At 32.4% G+C, this 16,812-nt stretch overlaps 3 protein-coding genes across 3 annotated transcripts; 1 reads left to right on the top strand and 2 right to left on the bottom strand.

Annotated features, from left to right (window-relative positions):
• Window positions 1-3: 3 nt before the first annotated feature.
• LOC108339840 (fasciclin-like arabinogalactan protein 12) lies at window positions 4-1,195 on the top strand. Its single transcript, XM_017577057.2, has one exon. The coding sequence runs from the start codon at window positions 98-100 to the stop codon at window positions 977-979; it is 882 nt and encodes a 293-aa protein (XP_017432546.1). The 5' UTR covers window positions 4-97; the 3' UTR covers window positions 980-1,195.
• Window positions 1,196-2,604: 1,409 nt separating this feature from the next.
• On the bottom strand, window positions 2,605-4,137 carry LOC108340036 (uncharacterized). The gene is made up of 2 exons (XM_017577264.2): window positions 3,696-4,137; window positions 2,605-3,522 (listed from the first exon to the last, which is right to left on the bottom strand). The coding sequence occupies exons 1-2, from the start codon at window positions 4,096-4,098 to the stop codon at window positions 2,783-2,785; spliced, it is 1,143 nt and encodes a 380-aa protein (XP_017432753.1). The 5' UTR covers window positions 4,099-4,137; the 3' UTR covers window positions 2,605-2,782.
• A 4,892-nt stretch (window positions 4,138-9,029) lies between these two features.
• LOC108340050 (uncharacterized) lies at window positions 9,030-10,650 on the bottom strand. Its single transcript, XM_017577277.2, has 2 exons — window positions 10,120-10,650; window positions 9,030-9,948 (listed from the first exon to the last, which is right to left on the bottom strand). Exons 1-2 carry the CDS (start codon window positions 10,556-10,558, stop codon window positions 9,209-9,211), a joined length of 1,179 nt encoding a protein of 392 aa, XP_017432766.1. The 5' UTR covers window positions 10,559-10,650; the 3' UTR covers window positions 9,030-9,208.
• Between the last annotated feature and the right edge of the window lie 6,162 nt (window positions 10,651-16,812).

Below are 16,812 nucleotides of genomic sequence, written 5' to 3'. Positions count from 1 at the left end.
CTTCCGTATCATCAATGCATCAAGAGCTCGTTGGTGATACAAATCCTGCATCTGTTGTTTTCCAAAAGCACCAGAGCCTTCATACACCAAAACTAAAATGACCATGCAAAAGCAATTTCTCTTCTCCTTCTCACTAGCACTGCTAGTTTCATTTTTGTATTTCACCAACACTTCAGCTCAGTTATCACCGGCTGCTTCCCCTCTAAAACCACCCCAACCTACCCCTACACCACCAGCTGCAGCCCCTAAACCATTGGTTCCCTCGTTGCCAGAGTCACCAAGTGATGCAACCCCTGATACTGCAGCAGCTGTTGACATTGTTGGAATCCTGAGGCAGGCTAAGTCATTCAACATCCTTATCCGTCTCATGAAAACCACTCAATTGATCAACCAACTCAATGCACAACTCCTCACTACTAAATCAGGTGGCATCACCATTCTTGCACCTGATGACAGTTCCTTCTCTGAACTCAAAGCAGGCTTCCTCAACTCTCTGTCTGATGGCCAAAAGCTCGAGCTCTTACAGTTCCATGTTCTTTCAGAGTATGTGTCTAGCTCCAACTTTGATACTCTTACCAACCCTGTGAGAACACTTGCAGGAGCTAAACCTGGAAAGGTGGAACTGAATGTGATAAGTTACGGAGGAAGTGTGAACATTTCAACAGGAGAGGTCAACACCACCATCACTGGCATTGTATACACAGATAAGCATCTTGCTATTTATAAGGTGGGAAAGGTGCTTCTTCCTATGGACTTCTTTACAGTGGCCAAGGCACCTGCAAAGTCACCCTCTTTGGCACCAGAACCATCTGCAAAGGCTCCTAAAGCAGATAAGGAGAATTCGCTGTCCCCAGACTCCTCAGAATCATCACAGATTAATTCCTCAAAGGATAACTCTGGCACAGTGAAAATCAATGTGTATGGAAAGTGGCTGTCCCTTGTTCTTGGAGTAGTTCTCGTGACTGTTTTCTCATCGTAAACCAGAATAGACTATAATCCATTATATACCATTCAGTTATATTCAAGAGTGCTATGATTTCGTGCGTGAAAGGAGTGAGTGTTGAGTACTATTGGTGGTGAATTTATCAGAGTGGATTTGGGATCTGAGATTGTTGTATCCCTCTGATTTTATTATGAGATATGCTATGCTTGTTTCAATATATTATTTATGTAAACTTAACGGAGGTTGCTACAATATTTTCCATGTTTCTAATGTAATCCAAAGAAAAATAAATCATGAAAAACTGTCCCAAATTCAATAATTAAAATCTCCAATTTGTTAGATGTATTTAGGTGTATATCAGGTCATGTTTCAATGTTTTTGAGTTTGAACACTCACTAGTTATAAACGTTTTGGGTCATGAAAGGAGGCGGGAAAAAGAATTAGGCTAATTTAAGCCAAATAATAGGTTGTGTGGCAATACAAAAAGGTTTCACTTTGCAGAAAGACATCAATGGTTTCCCTTCGGTACAAACCTTAAACATATACCCAAGTTTCCAGTTAGCCATGTGCTTGATGTAGTTCAATATTAAATGTTGGAAGTTCTACATCGACTAGAGATATAAATGTGTGCAAACCTCACCTTACAGGTTGGTTTCGAGGGTTTGAGTTAGACTTAAAATCCACTTTTTAACATGATTGAAAATTGATTGAGCTCACCAAGCCAGATTGTAAATTCCAACCCATTTCTAATTAGTTAAATGGATCAAATTAGCCCGTTTTGTCATCCCTACTTTTGAGTTATTTTATGCTTTATTTTGCAACTAATAACCCATTAAAGCAAATCAAAAAGCCTTTTACCACACATTTCTTATTTTAATGAGGCTTCAATTCAATTGTAGATCTGCTATAAATATCAGAATAAGCAGAATGGCCCAAAGACAAATGTTTAGGCCAAATCAGTTTTATTTGATTTGAGTACTCAACCTGTATACAGAGTCACCGTGCACCTCTCAAGTAACATTTGCATAGATACATGCATCCAACTATTGCATGATAGTAACATAAGAATTACGATGTTAAAGCAAAACAGCTTAACACTTTCACATCTAGAACAACCTGAAAGGTTTGCCTTATCAACTTTATTGTGTGTCTTAATCTAGATTCTAGCTCAACCTTAAAGGTGGAGACTTAAGGCTTTCTAGGACCGTGTTAACTAAGAATTAAACCTACACTTGGTACAAGGTAGTCTAAATAATATATTGAAAGTTAAGAACATGATCCACCTGTATCTATGTTAAATAAAACCTGCAAAATAGTTTGCCGAAACATTTTATTACGACATGGGAGCTTGCTTATAACTCTAACTCCTCAAATCAAGGTTATATATAAAATCATTGATAAAAAAGTAGTTACATTTACCAATAACACTTCATTTGCAAATACAAATATAGTTAATTCATCCATCTAATCCAAAAAAAAGTGAACAAAAATTGTCTAATTCATTTAAGACATTTCACTACTTATTGATCACCATTGAAAAATATACCCTCCACGTTAGATTCACTTAAAGACAAATTTAAATCAAGGGGAAGAAACACAAAATGTGAATTTGAAATAGTTTGTTGCCACAGTTTTTTTAAAATTCTACACTGGCAAAAAACTTCATCAGGGAATAGTCACTTCTTCATATCTGTAATACTCATTAATCAGTATAATTTAATGATATCATGGGCAACAGTTCAGGCCCTTATTTTTTGAATACAATAGAAAGAAACCAAATGCAAGATGTTAAATATTTGGTTACTAAGAAAATCTTATACTGTTTCATGAAGCATGATATCAATACTTAGCAACTAATCCTTTTGTGTTTGCTATTTCAGATGGCCTCTGGAACATGCATCGTTTGCATGATGTTGAAAAGAGAGAGGGAGTCTCGTACTTGTTCTCCCCACCCATCATTGGCATAGGAACCCCTCTCTTGACAGGGCTAACATACCCTGGCCTGTAAGTCTGTCCCAAAACTCCTTCAAAATGATCTGTACTTTTCTTAAACCTGAACTGTGTCTCCAAATGGGCAAAAGAATCATCTTGTGGCAACTGGTAATTGTGAACCTTGTTTTCTTTCTCTCCAATAGGCTTCACACTTATGTCCATCTCAACCAAACCCGAAACCATCACTCTCACAGTGTTGGTCTCATCGGTTCTCTCCACAACCACTTCTCTTTCATTACCATTGGCCCTCCATTCAGCTTCTCCATCGATGGGAACATTGACTAGTTCTCCATCCCACTTTATTGTGAGAGAATCAACGGTGTCATCCCAATGAGATACTCTATTGGCTGCAATCAAAAGAGTGTGTGAATCAAACATGACAGCAAGTGCTTGCACCCATGTGTAGTCACGAGTCCTTCCTTGTGGTCGAGTACCAATGAAGTGAGCATTGATTTGGAACTCATCATCAGAAACAATGGCAAAGTTTCCTCCTTTGGCACCGTGGAAGTAGAACATCACACCATCACCACCCACAAAGCGAGGATCATAACACAGAGATCCATACCCATCACAGTTAGCTTTCCTCACTGTCAAACAAACAAATTCAACATAAGTTCCACTTTCAATTCTTCGACACTTTATAATTAATTATCCAGTTTGTATGATGATGATTGAGTACAAGAACTGTTCACTCTTCTATATATTACAAAGTTGTAGATATACACCTTTTAAACAAAAGTTGAGGTTCCTTGGAACTTACCCTTGCAGGTGGCTTCACATTTGCTGCTGCTACAGTCAATGAAGCATGCCTTCGACTTCTTGTTCTTCTTGGGCTTCCTCTTTGCGCACTCGGTTGGACACACTATAGTCTTAAACTCACAGGTGGTGTTTGTTCTGCAGAACCCTCGTTCTTGACCTGATGGCAGTGCTGACAGCTTGTCATAATCCGAGGCTTCATCACGTTCCTTCTTTGGCTTTTTCTCTTTTTGCTTTTTCTCCTTCTTTTCCTTATCCTTCTCTTTCTTATCACTTCCTTTACCGTTTCCATTACCATTACCATTGTCATTGCCATTGCCTTGACCTTGAACAATGGCAGCTTCCATGGCCATAAGCAAGATGAAGATGGCCACCAAGATGCTCCACTTTCTTCCACCCATCTTCATGATTTGCAATCCTCGGCCAGGATGGTTGGGAGAACAGTGAGCGAAACAGAATATTTGTAGAGGATATGACATGCAAATTGGCCTAGATGTTCGGCTTAAGTTTTGCTGAAAGTTTGTGGTTGCTTAGTCGTGTGATGCACTGATGTGTAAAATACTCAATTCTGAATTATTAAAGTCCCGAGGAGAGCTATTGACCAAGTAAAAACAACACTGACTTTATGTTTAAATAGATTCAATTCCTTCCTCCTATGAATGTCCTAGCACCTTGTTTTGACTAACATTAAAAGGGAGCTCTAGGATCTACATAAGAGCTGAATTGTTCAAAAGAAAAGACTTGCAATTGAAGATTATAGGCTTATTTATTGCACATTTTCAAATGATTAACTTCAATCCTAAGCTACGAATTAATGTTATGGTTACATCACATTTATGTATGTCATGTAATGTAACGAAAGAAAGCTATTTTTGTGAATTTCAACGTTGAGAGAGAGCATTAGCAATCAATTTAGCTCTGGGAACGTGGGTGAGTTGAGAAGAAGCTTTGATCGATGGCATTGGATCTGGAACAGCACCACCTTGGACTACTTTATATGCAACTATGCAAGTCAATTTATGCGTACTTACTCGTTTGTATATACTATATCAGATGTTGGTGGAGTCGGCAAAGATAAAAGATTTCTTAACAAACAAACAAGATTCAATTACTTTTCTTTTCTCAAACAATTTTTTAAAGGTTGGTTATTTTTCACTATATGTCTCCCATCTTTTTACATAAAAGAAACACATTGCTTCTATACTAAATATTAACTTAAGGTGGTATTTACCATTTTCCTTCCAATTGGTTTGAGCCGTTGACAACTATATGTTAGTCTCATTAGTAGTAGAGTTATGCTACTTCATTATTATCCTTTCTAAATACATATGGTCATTAATCAGTTGTACTGCAGGAAATATTTGAAAAGGGTTTTCAAAATGTAAAAAAAGATTCAGGCATATCAATCTTAAGTCTTTTTAGTTGAGTTGAAATATCTCTCATTATGTACTCACGCACATAGGTAGGGTTAGACAAAAATAATTTATTTGTACTGTACTATAGTTAACTATACTATATTATACTTAAAAAAAAACTGATTCACTTTTACTAAAAGTTCAGTATACTATTTTATGGTTTGCTTTTTAAAAACTGAACTTATAACAGTTTTGGTTCAGTTAACTGTGAGAACTGTATTTACTCTTTTTTCTTTTCTCCAGTTCTCATCCAACTGTTTCGTCTTGCCAAAAACGTTATTTAATAATAAAATATTAATAAAAGAAACCGTTCACATAAAAAATTAATAATGAAATTTTTAAGATAAAACTTTTTTATCACAAATTTTTAAATTTTTTTTATCAATAAACACATATTACTTTTTAAATAATATTATTTTAAGTAATAAAAGTAAAATATATTTTTTTAAATTTTATTTTATTAAATGATTAAGTAATAGAAATCATTAAAAAAAAAAGGTTAAATATGCTTTTCATGTATCACTAATTTTTTGTTTTAGTCTCTACTCAAAACATTGATGGCATTTAGTCCTCGTAGTATTAAAACATGTAAAAGTAGTCTTTAAAAATGGACGACGTCAACTTTTGGTTGATCTGGCAAACGGCAATGTCACGTCCTCTGCCAGCTTCACTGTTCTCTGTTTGCCAGATCAAGTCACCAACACATGACGTCGTTCGAACCCGATTGGAGGTGCTGACGAAGATACGAGTCGCCACCGCATGGACGTTGCCGCCTCAGCCACCACTCAAACAGCCACCACGCCGCTGTCCACGGTGTTACGGTACTTGCGCCGAAAAAGGCACCGCCCTTCACGGCGGACCACCACCACTTTGCCCCTTCTCCTTCGCGCGAGAGGAAGACACATTCACCCTCTACAGCGCATCCAAGCCATTCACGCCGCACCTAGTCGCCGCCTCTGGGACCATGAGTCAAGGTCGCACCGGTGATGCGGCTTGCTGCCGGAGTCGTCGCCACCCGATCCAAGGCATCGCCGGCGAAACCCATCATCAACAGGACCCGTCTGCGCGTGAGAGAGGAGAATCGTTGCTTCTTTGTGACGAGTCTCCACCACCACGAATGAAACCAGCCACCGTCGACAAAGCTGGCTGCCGCTGTTCTCGCCGGAATCGCTCCCTCACCGGCGTCACGAGCGCTGCTCTCCTCCCTCTCAATGCGAGGGTTTTTTTCTCAAACGCCAAACGTCCCCAGCAACACTCACTGCTAGTGTCGAAGACGAAAGCGTATTCTTTGTTTTTTTTTTATCATGCCCTTTATTGGTTAATTCTTCTATCTCATTGTTCACTAGGATTGAAAACGTTGGAGTGTGTTTATGGTTTTCGTTCTATATCTATTGCTTAGAGGGTTAACCCCTTTGGTAGTGGCTTGAGGTGAACAGAGGCAAAGATTGGGTTAGGCATTTATCTCGGAAGAAGATGGCCACAAGGGTTTTTACGATATAAGCAACGCGACAGAAGCTGGCAGAAGACGTAGCATTGTCGTTTTCCAGATCAATTAAAAATTGACGTCGTCCATTTTTAAGGATTATTTTTACATGTTTTAATACTACGAGGACTAAATGCCATCAATTTTCCAGATCAATTAAAAATTGACGTCGTCCATTTTTAAGGATTATTTTTACATGTTTTAATACTACGAGGACTAAATGCCATCAATGTTTTGAGTAGGGATTAAAACCAAAAATCAGTGGTACTTAAGGAACGAAAAACATATTTAATCCTAAAAAAAAGACTATATAAAAAAATAATACTTTAAATATATTATATTCTTTAACATATTATTAAATATGTAAAAATATTTAATCCTAAAAAAAACTATATAAAAAAATAATACTTTAAATATATTATATTCTTTAACATATTATTAAATATGTAAAAATATGTTAAAAAAACTTTTAATGATATTAAAATGTGTGTAAGTGCACACACTAAAATAATTATTTATTTTAAAAATCAACTTACTTTAAAATAAATATCAATATTATTATTTTTAAATGATAGTATTTTACAGACTAAAACTAAAATATATTTTTAATGTTAAATTTTATTAAATGACTATATAATGAAATATCATAAAAAAATAGTAATATAGCAAAAATAATTAATATTATAGAAATATCAAATGACAAAAAAATTAACAAAGGTTTATTAAGAGTAACTTTTATAGTATCATCTTTTATTATATTATAATAATTAATAAATATTAGTTTAATTTTTACATAATAAAATATAAATAATAAATAATTGATTAATAAAACAATTTTATGAGGCAACAAAATAAATATAAATAAAAAATTATTTTAAAATAAAATAAGTAGATAAAAAGATAAAATAAATTATATACACATATAAAACAAAAAAAATATAAATAAAAAATTAAAAAAATAAATATGAAAGTAAAATAATATTCATGACAAAATAAATATAAATACAAAAATAAAAAATAAAATAAAATAAATAAATAAATAATAAAATAATTCCCATACACATATAATAATAAAAAAAATATAAATAATATAGAAAATAATAATATCAAATAATTAAAAAGTTAATTTGTAAGACACTTATGAATAAAATAAAATAAATATTAAAATAAATTTCAATTAAAAAGAACATGTATTGTTATATTATTCAGTTTAAAAGCTAGTACAGTTCAGTTTAAAATTAGTACAATTCAGTTTAAAATTAGTATACTTACTAGTTCAATTTAGTTTATATTGTAGTTTAGTACAATTTAGTATAGTTCAGTTCAGTCCAGTTTGATAAAACAAAAAATAGTTCAGTTTGTCTCAACTGTTTTACAGTTCAGTTTAAACAAATTAGTTTTTAGTTCAGTACAGATTTTAGTAGTAGAGTGCAGTTCAGTTCTATTTGCTCACCTCTACACATAGGTGAGTCAACAGAGAGAATTTCATGGTTGGGGTACTTGTCATGCCTTGTTATGAGTGAGAAATTGATCATTTATGTTCTCAAATAAGCCTGGGATCTTTCTGTAACGTTGTGGAAGGAAAATGTAATGTTTTCTTCTTGGATGAGTTCATGTTGGAGATGTTGATCAAATAGTTTCCAAAATCATGGACAACCTAGGCTACAAGCAGCAATTGAAACACAGGCACAAGAAAATTTCTCTATCAAACCTGATCACATGCATCGTTATTGAAGACACCAAATGAAGGAAGTGTCAAGCTGCAAGGAAGCTTTATGTTCTTGAAAAAATCTTATGCAGAACAACTTAACCCACAAAAGAAACAAGACCTTATCACAATAAGAGAAATCAATAAAAATGACAATCTCTATTGTCTTGCTAACCCCTCCTTCAAGAAGAAGGGGTTTCTGTTATATTTGTGGAATGTGAAATCATCACTCACCTAAGCACAGGTATGGTGTTGCAAGAACAAGAGTTTTCCCAAGCCTATGACTAACAGGTGGTAGATTCCATACACGTCAACGCATTTACCTCCTACAATCCTGTAGAGGATCGAAAAGAATATGTTTATTGAGATGATTCTGAATCTACTTCAATTTTGAGAAAAGAAAAAGTTCTTCTGAAACTTACGTCTACAAACATCTAGATGATGTGATACGTATGTCCACTACTGCAATTAATTTGATTTCTTCAGCACTGCTAGGAAATGTTGGGATTAAAAATCATCTTAACCTGATTAGATTGTAATGCCAGAGAACAACTTTTTTGCAGAGGAAGGTATTATGACCAACGACTCTTTGTATTAAACCTTTCTAAAGCTGTTAATGAACCTACACCTTCTCTGCTTCCGATTGATTCGTATGATAAATGGCCTTTCTGGTTGAACAAATTAAAAAACTCCACTTTATTGTGGGATAATAAGTAGGTCATGGATTAGAAGTTAAAAAAAATGATTCTTCATATCTTCAGTACACGTTAATCACTATTACATTTTACAAAATGATGATCATGGGCAACATTTTAGGCCCTTATTTGTCTTAATACATTAAAAAGAAACCAAAATGCAAGATGTCAACAGTGTGATCACGAAGAATGTATTACTTTTCATGATGCATGATATCAGTACTGAGCAACAAGTCCTTCAGTGCTTGCTATGCTGGATGGCCTCTGGAACATGCATCGTTGGCACGATGTGGAAAAGAGAGAGAGAGTCTCGTACTTGTTCTCCCCACCCATCATTGGCATAGGAACCCCTCTCTTGACAGGGCTAACATACCCTGGTCTGTAAGTCTGACCCAAAACTCCTTCAAAATGATCTGTACTTTTCTTAAATCTGAATTGTGTCTCCAAATGAGCAAAAGCATCATCTGATGGCAGTTGGTAATTGTGAACCTTGTTTTCTTGCTCTCCAATAGGCTTCACACTTATGTCCATCTCAACCAAACCCGAAACCATCACTCTCACAGTGTTGGTCTCATCGGTTCTCTCCACGACCACTTCTCTTTCATCTCCATTGGCCCTCCATTCAGCATCTCCATCAGTTGGAACACTGATTAGTTCACCATCCCACTTCACTGTGAGAGAATCAACGTTGTCATTCCAATGAGACACTCTATTGGCTGCAATAACAAGACTGTGTGAGTCAAACATCACAGCAAGTGCTTGCACCCATGTGTAGTCACGAGTCCTTCCTTCTGGTCGAGTACCAATAAAGTGAGCATTGATTTGGAACTCTTCATCAGAAACAATGGCGAAGTTTCCTCCTTTGGCACCGTGGAAGTAGAACATCACACCATCACCACCCACAAAGCGAGGATCATAACACAGAGATCCATACCCATCACAGTTAGCTTTCCTTACTGTCAAACAAACAAATTCAACGTAAGTTCCACTTTCAATTCTTCAACACTTTATAATTAATTATCCGGTTTGTATGATGATCATTGAGTACAAGAACTGTTTACCCTTTGACCTTACAAAGTTGTAGATATACACCTTTTAAACAAAAGTTAAGGTTCCTTGGAACTTACCCTTGCAGGTGGCTTCACATTTGCTGCTGCTACAGTCAATGAAACATGCCTTCGAATTCTTGTTCTTCTTGGGCTTCCTCTTTGCGCACTCGGTTGGACACACAATGGTCTTGAACTCACAGGTGGTGTTTGTTCTGCAGAACCCTCGTTCTTGACCTGATGGTAGTGCTGACAGCTTGTCATAATCCGAGGCTTCATCACGTTGCTTCTTTGGCTTTTTCTCTTTTGGCTTTTTCTCCTTCTTTTCCTTCTCCTTCTCTTTCTTATCACTTCCATTACCGTTTCCGTTTCCGTTTCCATTTCCATTACCATTACCATTGTCATTGTCATTGCCTTTGCCATTGTCATTGCCTTTGCCTTCACCTTGAGCAATGGCAGCTTCCATGGCAATAAGTAAGATGAAGATGGCCACCAAGATGTTCCACTTTCTTCCACCCATCTTCGTGATCTAGGCAGAGTTTTGTTTTTATTCTTTCCTCTTATGTGATGGTTTTGAAGTACTTCTTCAATGACTGATCAGAGGATGTTGAAGAGAGCTTGCACTGAAGAGAATATAAAGAGAGGGGAATTGGGTTGCAAATTAGCCAAGAATTAGGCCTTAAGCTTTGCCATGATCTTTATTCTAAACTCTTCAAAAGCTTGTGGTTGCTTAGTAGTATAAGACGTTGACTATTGAATGCTGATTTTTAAAGTTCACAAGTTATTTATTGGCCACGTAAACGCAACGCTAACATAGTTACGACGGTGGAGTAGCACGTTCATTTTTGCTAAAGATAAAGAGCCTTGCGTAGGATATACAAAAAGACCCTGATTAATTAGACTTTGTAAATCTATGCTAACTTTGGCATGAAATTACCTTCTACAAATAATTTCTCAATTTGACCGAATAGAGTGAAAGATAAGTGACAATAAAAAACATTCAGGACTCAATAACCTTATAACCTCGACCCATATTAAGCTAGGTATGAAAGAAAGCAAGCATAATGCCATGCATCATCTTAATTTTTGTCTTATTTTATTTAATTAAAAAATTATTCTTTAACTTAAATTTTTTATATTCATTTAACATAAATCCTTTCTTACTTTTTTACTCTCTTTTTTTCAAAAAAAAAATATAAAAGTTTATATTTTTATAACCTTGTACTCTGTATCAAATTAATATAAAAATATCTCATACTATCATTAGTCTATTTGATTTTCCAATGATCAGCTTCAATACTAAGCTACACGTAAACGTTATGGTTACGTTTGTCATGTTAATAAAGGCAGTTTAATTGAGACTTGAGACTTGAGACTTGAGACTTGAGCAATGAATTTAGCTGTAGGAACGTGGTTGTCGAGTTGGCTTTGATTGATGGCATTGGGGTTGGAATTATATTGTAAATTTCATAATTCAGAATTATATTTCAAATTACGCTAATTTGGAATATAGTTTCAAAGTGACTTCGTAAAGACATAACAAAACCACGTCAATCATATTTTATGTTATGGTAGTGGAAAAAGAAAATATGGGGTGAAAAGAGAAGAAATCCTTAACGTACATTTATCTATCCTGCCAAACCCAATTGGCCCCAACACATGCCAAAATTTGAGAGTTACTTCCTCCACCACCACACTATGCTTCTTGCACTTCTCTCTTTCCTTTTTATCCTTAAGTGAATTATTAAACTATTAATCGGATGTCAACATCCATATACAGATATTGACATCCGTTCAAGACCAAACGAATGTGCCACATCTGTTTCCCATAACATCAAGATACTCATATTCTATGCTGCCCATAGTATTATTTGAAAATACATGGTATAAACTCAACGAAAAATATGTATAACTAATGTTAATTTCCTACCTTTGATACATTTGTTCAAATTTTATATGTCATATATTCTGATTAAGAAAACTAAAATACTAGAACTTTAAGAGATAAAAATTGAGGCATAAACTACTGAAATTTTATTAGGATTGCCTAACTAAAACAAAAGTAAATAGCAGAATTTGTTGCAACAACAAAAACTAAGTCTATCTCATACAGACAAATTCTTACATTTTCAAGAAACATTTAGAGTTACCTTAATTCAATATAAATTTTGTCTTATAATCCAAAACAACCTCATAGACCTCCTTTTCATGTACAAGAGTTTCAAATACACTTTGCTTTTGCATGCATCTCTTAGCCCAAGAGATAAGTTTTGGGCACCCTGCCTCCACTTTGAAATTGCCAAAGGTCTAACAGGTATAAAACCAGCAATAGAAAGGAATGAGAGCTATGAAGAATTGGTTGGAAACAATCGGAGAGAAAGAGTGAAAAATGAGAGTTGGGGGTGAGGCTGCTCTAAGAGTGAAAATCAGAGTTGGGGGAGACTGCCGTGAGAGTGGAAATGAGAGGTAGAGATTTGGGATTTTCTTAAAAAAGTAAAAAAGGTAAAAAGGTTAAAGTAAAAAGTACAGTTGTAATTAAAATTTTTTTGAAAAGGTGTAGGAAGTGGTTGGGGGTGGTGGAGGGAGTAACTCTCTCAAAATGATTATATTTTCTCTCATCGTATTAGCATAATAACGTTAATTAAGACCACAAATAGTCCAAGTTTACTTTTTTATTTTATTAATAATAACTTGTTTTCAATACTAATCTTTTTCAAATGGTTGAAGTTGAGTTAGGAGTAGGAAAAGGTGAATGCTTTAATCGCTAAAATTTATTGAACAAAGCCACGGCCGAAGAATCCATGGATAATGTTGGAAACTTTTTGATTTAGAAATTAGCTATACTTTTTTTTAAGAGTACTTGGTAGTTTTTTAAACGTGGGTATCTAATAAATAAATGTTTTAATGTAACTATTTTTTTGTGTTATCTTCCTCAATTAATTTTTGTAGTGTTCACTTGTCACACGACTTCAATTTTTGAACCATGATTGTATTAAGGTTATTGAGATTATACAAACAAAAACATATTGTTAGAGATGATAAAATAAAAATCTAAAACATTCAAAACTTAAAAGAAAAATAAACAAAAATATATATTTAAAAGCTTTAATATGTTTAATATATTAAACGTTCAAATTAAAAAAAAAAATTGAATATTTAAAACAAAAAATAGTTATATATCATACAAAAACCTTATATATCATTCCCAAAAAGGAAAAGACTTTAAATCGATTCAAAAATAATTTCAGTAAAAGTTAGCATAGATAAGAATTTAAGTGCACTTTAAGTTTTATTTTCGGTACAGATAATTAAGAAGGTTGATTAATATAAAAAAAAACAATTTATAAATTTATTTTTTAAAACTTTAAGTTAAAAATAATATAATAACTTATGTAAGTTGAGATTCATGTATCATTATTAGTAACCGATCCAAACAAACATAGAGAAAATCTTCATAATAATACAAACATGGATTACTTATGTCTCACTATAAAAAAAACAATATAAAGTGTCTTAAAAATAATCCCTTTTCCTCATTTTTTTTCTATTTTCTGAATTTTACTTTTGTGGACATTTTTTAAAAGTTCCTTCCTTTGCATGTTCGTACTATTTTCATTTTCTTTTAGCATAATTTTCTAATGTCCTTCCACGCAAAATAAAACGAGCCTAAATATAATCTATTGATTAGTACAATTAAAGATTGAATTGAATGTTTAGAACTTTTATACTTAGGATTACCAAAGTAAAAAGGAAATCTAGCATAACTATATAACTTATATTATATAATTTTAATAAACATGGAAGTTGAAGGCTTATAATTTATTATTGTTTCTATTGAAATGTACTTCGTAGTCATGGTTTGAATGTGGACATATTCAATGGCACGTTTTTTCTGTAAAAACATATATTTTATATGGAATATTTAACCAACTCTGCAGATAATAATTTTAGTGAAAAAAATTGGTTTGCTCTTTAAAAGAAAAAAAAATTATATCACTTGGTAATTTATTTGTATTATGAGATAACTTCAACTCATCCAATTTTATTCTATCAATCTTTATATATATATATATATATATATATATATATATATATATATATATATATATATATATATTTGTTTAAGAATAAAATTTTAGTTCATTAATAATTTTAAACTCTTTAAATTAATGCATGATTATACTAATTTTGAAGTCAATGAATTGAAATTTGATGAGTATCACATACTGAAAAGTTCTAAGAATAGAATTTGAGTAGTTGGTGAATTGATTTTGACTTATAAATAAAGTTGAAATATTTTTTAATGCATGAATATAATTTAATATTGAGAAGTCTAAGTAATTTATGTTAAATTTATTGTTACATACTAACTATTTAATAAAAAATAGAAAAAAAATCATAATATTTTTTGTGAACTTTGTAAGCTATTGAGTACAAAAAATTATTATACAAAATCTTAAAAGAAAACCAATATTTATTATTTACTATATGTAACTTATCTAATTTATTTTTTAATCCATTACATGCAGTGGTTTTCACTAGTCTCATTCTCTTATTGCAGTTGGATTACTAGCTTCTGGTATTGATACACTTATACTAATTAAGGTATTTACAACTAAATTTTGTTGATGATTTTATTTAAGTTGGTATCTTAGTGGGCTCAATTTGACATTGTACCGTATGGTCTGGACAACCGTGGTCCGGATGATCGTAGTTTGAACGACCATGGTTCGGACAACCATACATGACATTCTACACCAAGCAAACTAGACGGTCCAAAAGAACAAGAAGCAACTTAGTGAAGGGATGTGGCAAAGGAAAGACCAAACGACCAGAAAGAGAGATATCCGACTTTGATAAACAGGTTTTTCTACAAGGATTAAGGTAAATGGTAAGTAGAAGTATTGGACTGAGATTGGGCCAAGATTAAAGTTTCACTACTCTCAAACCCATGTAAAAAACTATAAATACATGTCAAATGTAAGAGGTAGGTGATTGTATTTATTGTGTATTTAATACCATTATTCTGAACTCTCACTCTGGACAATTTACTTAAGCATAGCCTTTGGCAAGTACCCACGCTCATACCTGAAACAGACATATTTATTTTTTCTTGTGCTTAACTTGTTATTTTGTTGCATTCATGAGCTTTATCACTTTGTGATTTGGTTTGAGAGTCTTGTTCCTTCTTTTAGAATTACGTTCTCTCTTAGTTAAAAATTAAAATCTTGGTTGCATAATGAAAACCGCACACTTATTCTTTTAACAAAACAATGGATGAGGTCTAAAATGAATGGATTCAAAATCAATATTAATAAAATAATCTATAAATTAACATTAACTAAATATAGCATTTAAGTAATATAATTGATAGCATATATCTAAGGAAACAATGCATATTGCGATGTAATAATAAAACTATTTAAGTTTATTTTTCTTTGAGATTTGCACTAAATGATATTTTATCTATATGTTGTATGCTTGGGAGTGCCATTACGGTGTATTGGTATGTAAAATTTAAACAAGCTATTTTTTTTATATATTTTTTAGTTTTTTTCTCTCGAAATTAGTTTTATACATAATAAGAATGAATATAAAGACATAACTAAAAAGATTATGCTATTTTAAAAATTAAGCAGACATAAAAAGAAACAAAATTTCTTTCAACAATATTGTACAAGAGGAAGCAAAAATATTATTTGCATTATTATTATTATTATCATTTGAATTATTATTATTTGTGTTATTATTTTTATTATTAGTTGTGTTATTATTAGTATTATGGGTATTATTTGTATTAGTATTATTATTTGAATATTATTTTTCTTTTCAAAAATTTGTTAGAATAAAAGTATCAGTTACCACTGAACATGATTCAGTAAGAATGTTGCTATAATATGACTATTTGTTGCAGAAGCAAAAAGGCATATTGTAATTTCATATTCATATAAATTATTCGCATATTGATCATATTTTTCAATATACTTACATTCTATTTTACCAATTATCCTTGTATATATATTTCATTTTAAAATATAATTCAAAATTCCAATTATAAATTTTAATTATATAATAATATTATTTTACTACACATAACTAATCAATTATTATATTAATTTTATAATTTAACACAAACAAATTCATACCTAAATGCATAATTCCAGCAACAAAAAAAGTGTACATATGCATTACTAATTAATTATCATAGAATCAATATCTACATCGATAACAATAATAATAATATTTATAACAATATAGTATAATTTGAAAGTTATACAAATGAAATAAAAGGCCAAAGAACATTCACTTACTTCATCATTTTCTATCAACAATTACCATTACTTTTTTATTATATTTTATTACATTAAATATTTTCACCACTCTATTTTATATTATATCTTTATTATATAAGTCAAACATATTATTAACCAAAAAATAAATATAAAAATAAATAAATGAATTCGAGCGTAAGTGCGGATAAAGATACTAGTTATTCCCAACTGAAAAAAATCAGAAATATTGGCGGTTAAACAATCTTACAAAAAAATGATTTTATAATGAGTTTTCATTTTATAATTTTTGTCTTATCTAATTTTATCCAATTTTCACAAGCATAAAGGAATTGGTAATTGACTTGGAAAAAATCAGAAATACTTGCTCTTAAACCATTTCTTACAAAAAATGATTTTATAATGAGTTTTCATTTTATAATTTTTGTCTTATGTAATTTTATCTAATTTTCACAAGCATAATGACATCAAAGGAATTGGTAAT

Source organism: Vigna angularis, chromosome 5 (assembly GCF_016808095.1).
Source record: "Vigna angularis cultivar LongXiaoDou No.4 chromosome 5, ASM1680809v1, whole genome shotgun sequence".
Classification (NCBI taxonomy): domain Eukaryota; kingdom Viridiplantae; phylum Streptophyta; class Magnoliopsida; order Fabales; family Fabaceae; genus Vigna; species Vigna angularis.
The sequence above is the reverse complement of the archived record's forward strand: the minus strand, read 5'-3'. Positions and strand labels throughout refer to the sequence as shown.

What these genes read in the sequence shown, in the direction of transcription:
- LOC108340036 (XM_017577264.2), bottom strand. Translation starts at nt 4,098, where the DNA reads ATGAAGATGGGTGGAAGAAAGTGGAGCATCTTGGTGGCCATCTTCATC. An exon ending in ATGTGAAGCCACCTGCAAGG is followed by an intron (nt 3,523 to 3,695) that starts GTAAGTTCCAAG and finishes TTTGTTTGACAG; the next exon opens with TGAGGAAAGCTAACTGTGAT.
- LOC108339840 (XM_017577057.2), top strand. Translation starts at nt 98, where the DNA reads ATGACCATGCAAAAGCAATTTCTCTTCTCCTTCTCACTAGCACTGCTA.
- LOC108340050 (XM_017577277.2), bottom strand. Translation starts at nt 10,558, where the DNA reads ATGGGTGGAAGAAAGTGGAACATCTTGGTGGCCATCTTCATCTTACTT. An exon ending in ATGTGAAGCCACCTGCAAGG is followed by an intron (nt 9,949 to 10,119) that starts GTAAGTTCCAAG and finishes TTTGTTTGACAG; the next exon opens with TAAGGAAAGCTAACTGTGAT.